General features: G+C 35.8%; 1 protein-coding gene across 1 annotated transcript; it reads right to left on the bottom strand.

The window, feature by feature from the left end:
* Positions 1-1,003: 1,003 nt before the first annotated feature.
* On the bottom strand, positions 1,004-2,531 carry LOC114078012. Its single transcript, XM_027918508.1, has 3 exons — positions 2,299-2,531; positions 1,760-1,764; positions 1,004-1,467 (listed from the first exon to the last, which is right to left on the bottom strand). The coding sequence occupies exons 1-3, from the start codon at positions 2,529-2,531 to the stop codon at positions 1,004-1,006; spliced, it is 702 nt and encodes a 233-aa protein (XP_027774309.1).
* Positions 2,532-4,462: the final 1,931 nt, after the last annotated feature.

A 4,462-nucleotide genomic window follows, 5' to 3' on the forward strand; every position in this document is an offset into this window, starting at 1 on the left:
GTCGGCCTTCTGCAAGAAAAACTCATGAGGAGTATCTGTGGGGTGGGGAGGTGTTTAATGTCGTTAAGTGAAAGATAAGAGTCAAGACCTTTAAACTCTCGTCTGACATTAGTATACAATGATAATTTTTTGTGTCAAAATGAATTTCGATCAAAGGATGAAATTTTTTAAAGATGTCTTTAACTTCAAATTTTTCGTTAATGTGTAGAGCCAACTGTATTTCGTATATTGGTCAACAAAGAAACAATAATAAAACTTCTTGTCAAGATATAAAATTGTTGATGAGCCCCATAAATTGCTAGAAATAATTTGAAGTGTTGTATCTATACACAATGATAATTGAGTAAAAGGATGCCAACGGACATTAGTAAATAAACAAGAATTTCAATGGAAGAGTTTGTCTCGCTCATGAAAAAGTAACGAGAATTTATTCAAAATAAACCTAGGTACTCTAGAGTGAGGCTGACCAAGAAGCTGATAACAAGTTGTGAAAGGAATGGATGGTGCAATCATGTGGGCTTGAGGATGTGAGACAGACCACTCATACAATCTATTGTTGTTCCAACCATGCAAAAGAGGTTTCTGTGTTTTCAAATCCTTCACAACAAAGTCAAATGGATAAATTCAATACACTTTAGATTGTCTTGACAAATTTTAGAAACATAAGGAAGTTTTAATTTATTGGAAGTGGCACATAACGTGTGGGTTAACTCCAAAACATTACTTGATACATTTAATTTAGTAAAACCGGTGTGAGATATAGGAATTCTATGACCATCACCCATGGATACATCTTCGTTAGCACGATACTATTGTAGATTGTGTGACTCAGTCATGATGTTATGGGGCGTTTTTTAATCAACAATCCAGGGGTTGTATGCGGTAGTAAACCCAACTGCATAATTGGCTTTGGTTTCAAATTGATTGTGAGACTTCGAGCGGAAGACATTGGCAGTGTGGCCAATCCTGTTACATAGTTGAGAGCGATTAACACTGTTTGGATTTAGGTTGGATTGCCATTTTGGTAAAGAATTTGCATGTGAGTTCTGGCGCCATTGTTGAGAATTGTTGCACTACTTGCGACTGTTGCGATTAATGTTGGATTTGGTGGGAGTACCAACTGAAGTTGTGATAGGATTGAATAGTTTCTTAGTATCGTCATGGTGGAGGAAAAGTTCATAGTCCGGTAGTTTTTCAAACAACCATCATAATATATAGTCGTTTCACGAGCACAAATGGTAGCGGAGATCTTACGAAACATGGGACCTAGACAAGTGTGTATCTTGAAATTGGACACAGTAGTACCAGCAATGGCTATCTCATCTGAAAGAGACCGAATAGCTTGATTATAATCAGAAATGGAGCAGTATTCTTTAGTGACACATGCAAGCTGATCATGTAAACTAAAGACCAGAGTTTGTGACTTATTCGAATAAGTAGTATGTAAAGCATCCCAAGCTGATTTAGCTGAGTCAGCGACAACAACAACAAAAGCAATAGTTTGTTCAACAGAACCATTAGGGCATTCTTGATGAGTTTTTCCTTATAGAACTAAGTTAAATGGTAGGATTAGGAGATGTGTTTGTACCAAGGGTAATCGTGCTGCTGGGGGTTGGAGTGGTCCCATCGAGATGACCAAAGAGGTTGTTTCCATACATAAACATGCGGAATGAGACTATCGAAGTGGCGAAGTTGTTACCATCGCTTAGTTTGAGGAGTAATTGGGATGCTAGATTGAAGTGAATTATGTTGTTGGTACCTGTACTGTTAATCAACATTGACAACTCTAGGATTAATTGCCATTGTTTTTGCCATTGTAATTTTTCATGTATCTCATGTTTTGTGAGGAGAAGAAAGGAAAAAAAATTTGATCGTTCTCGTTAAAGCGTACGCTTTGATACCATGTATAGACTGAATAGGTTCTGAAAAATTCTACTTGATTAATGAAGGATCGGTATTAAAGAGAGTTACAAAGAAACAAATAAGACTCCTAAACTAACAGAACAAATAAATTATATCTGCTGATACAGTTAATGTAGATTTCTAAAAAAGCAAGAACTATGAAACACTAATAACGAAATAATTGCAAATTACCATCTTAACTATCTATTGATTCTCCAATAGAAATCTAAAATTCCAAAGTTTAAGCAATGTATCGCAAGCTCTTTTTTCTGGACCCTAGTGTGCCTTTAAAGAATTAGTGTAAATGATATCATCAACATAAAAGCATACAATAATGAAATCATCACCTTCCTTCTTCACATATAAGGTTGGTTCATGATCACTTCTTATGAATACATTTTGTGGAAGTATCTGTCAACTTTGCTATACAACGCTCGAGGGGCTTTCTTCAAGCCATACAACACCTTTTTCAACTTGTACAGCTTTGTTTCATCTCCTTCCATTTTGAAACCTTCGGGTTGTGTGATATAGACTTCTTCTTGTAAGTCTCCATTGAGGAATTCCGACTTGACATCAAATCGATATACCGCCCATTGCAATTGTGCAGCGAATGCTATAACCAGCCTCATTGTTTTCAAATCGATCTAACGAAGAAAATGTTTCTTCAAAATCAACACCATACTGTTGTGCAAAGACTTTTGCCTCAAAACAGCTTTGTGCTTTTGTTGACTACCATCTGCATCAACAACATAATTTTGTTTTAAACACCCACTTCAGACCAACAGCGTTTTTCCCTTTTGATGACTCCATCATTTCTCATGTTTCATTCTTTTCAATGGATTTCATCTTCTCCACCATTAATTTCTTGTATTCTTTTTTTTCAGCAGGTTCTTCATAATTTAAGGGATCTGAAACAAAGAAGAGCATATTGAAAAGTCGCATAAAAGTTTATAGCATACTTGGATTAGCAGTTCTAAGCCTTGGTAATCTTCTTAATAGAACTATCCCATCTAAAGACTTTTCATGAGTAGCATAAATCATAGAGGTTGGTAACTCTATGGAAGAACCTGAAACTCAACTTGCAGAGGTTGACTCTTTTTATTCTTCTTCGGTGATTTAAATAGGTATAGAAATCTCTTGTCAAACAAACTTTTTACTATATTCCTAGATTGTATTTTCATCAAATATTACATCACTTCTATCTTATATCTTTTCATTAAGAGGATTATACAATCTATATGATTTGTATTGAGTACAATATTCAGATTTCTTATCGAGCTTTTGACGATCTTGTGAGTTTACCAACGCATAAGCAACACATTGAAAAATCCGTAAGTGACATACATTTGGTTTCCTACAATGCCAATATTCATACGGAGTTTTATTCATAAAGCTTTTGGTAGTGAATGATTCAGCAACTGAATAGATGCTGCCACAAGTTCTGCCCCAAACTGATTTGCGAGTTCCTTTGCTTGTAATATGTTCCTTGCACTCTCCACCACGGTACAGTTCTTCCATTCAGCGACACAATTATGCTCCGGGGTATAAGGAGTTTTTAACTCCCCATGGATGCCATTTTTTTCACAAAACGAATTGAATTCGTTGGACACACACTCCCCTCATCTATCTATGCAAAGAATAGTGATACCGCAGCAACTTTGTTTCTCCACAAAAGCTTTATACACCTGAAACATTTCAAAAGGTTCTGACTTGTTTTCTAGAAAATACACCCAACTCATGCGACCATAATCGTCAGTAAACAACAAGAAATAACGATTTCTACCTAAGGACTTAGTCTGCAATTGACCACATAAGTCAACATGTATTAATTATAAACATTTAGAAGCTCTGCATGCTTTTCAAATTGGAAAACATTCCTAGTCTGTTTCACATAAATGCACCCTTACATAAACCAAGGGAGCTGATTTTTGGTAATACAAGAACCTTACTTTATCACCTAGCAATTTCAGGCCCTTAATATTTAGATGACCGCAACTAAAATTCCATAGCTTCGAGTCGTCCTTTGAACCTGCAGCGAGAGCAAAACTTTCCATGTTAGATACGTCCACCGGAAAGATATTGTTCGTTGTCACGGTGATGTGAATATTTTTGCCCCACTTCTTGTTTGTAATTGTCACATCCGAGGAACACCCCCTAGATGTAACATGGCGTACTTGACCTCTCGGAGGTCTTATACAATCCCATAGTTATCATTCATCGCATTGTCATATATATATATAATATCATTATAGCTATTTAAAGACTCTAGTCCCCTTTCCCATCCTAGATTCAAACATCATATGAGTACTTTAGGGACACACCGCTTATAACATAATACATAAATGAAATATTTTTAAAAAAAATACAGTAAAGACATGAAATTACGAATCCTTGGACATAAGGATTCCTTTCCTTGAGCTTGGGAATCATCTATCAATCTCTTCACCATTTAAAACATACTTTAAGCATCCAAAACATACACTTTGTCTAAACAGTAGAGAAGAATGGAGTTAGTACAACAATGCATTAAGTATGGCAACCATGCTAAAACATGCATTTG

The sequence above is a fragment of the Solanum pennellii genome, chromosome 7 (assembly GCF_001406875.1).
Source record: "Solanum pennellii chromosome 7, SPENNV200".
Lineage (NCBI taxonomy): Eukaryota > Viridiplantae > Streptophyta > Magnoliopsida > Solanales > Solanaceae > Solanum > Solanum pennellii.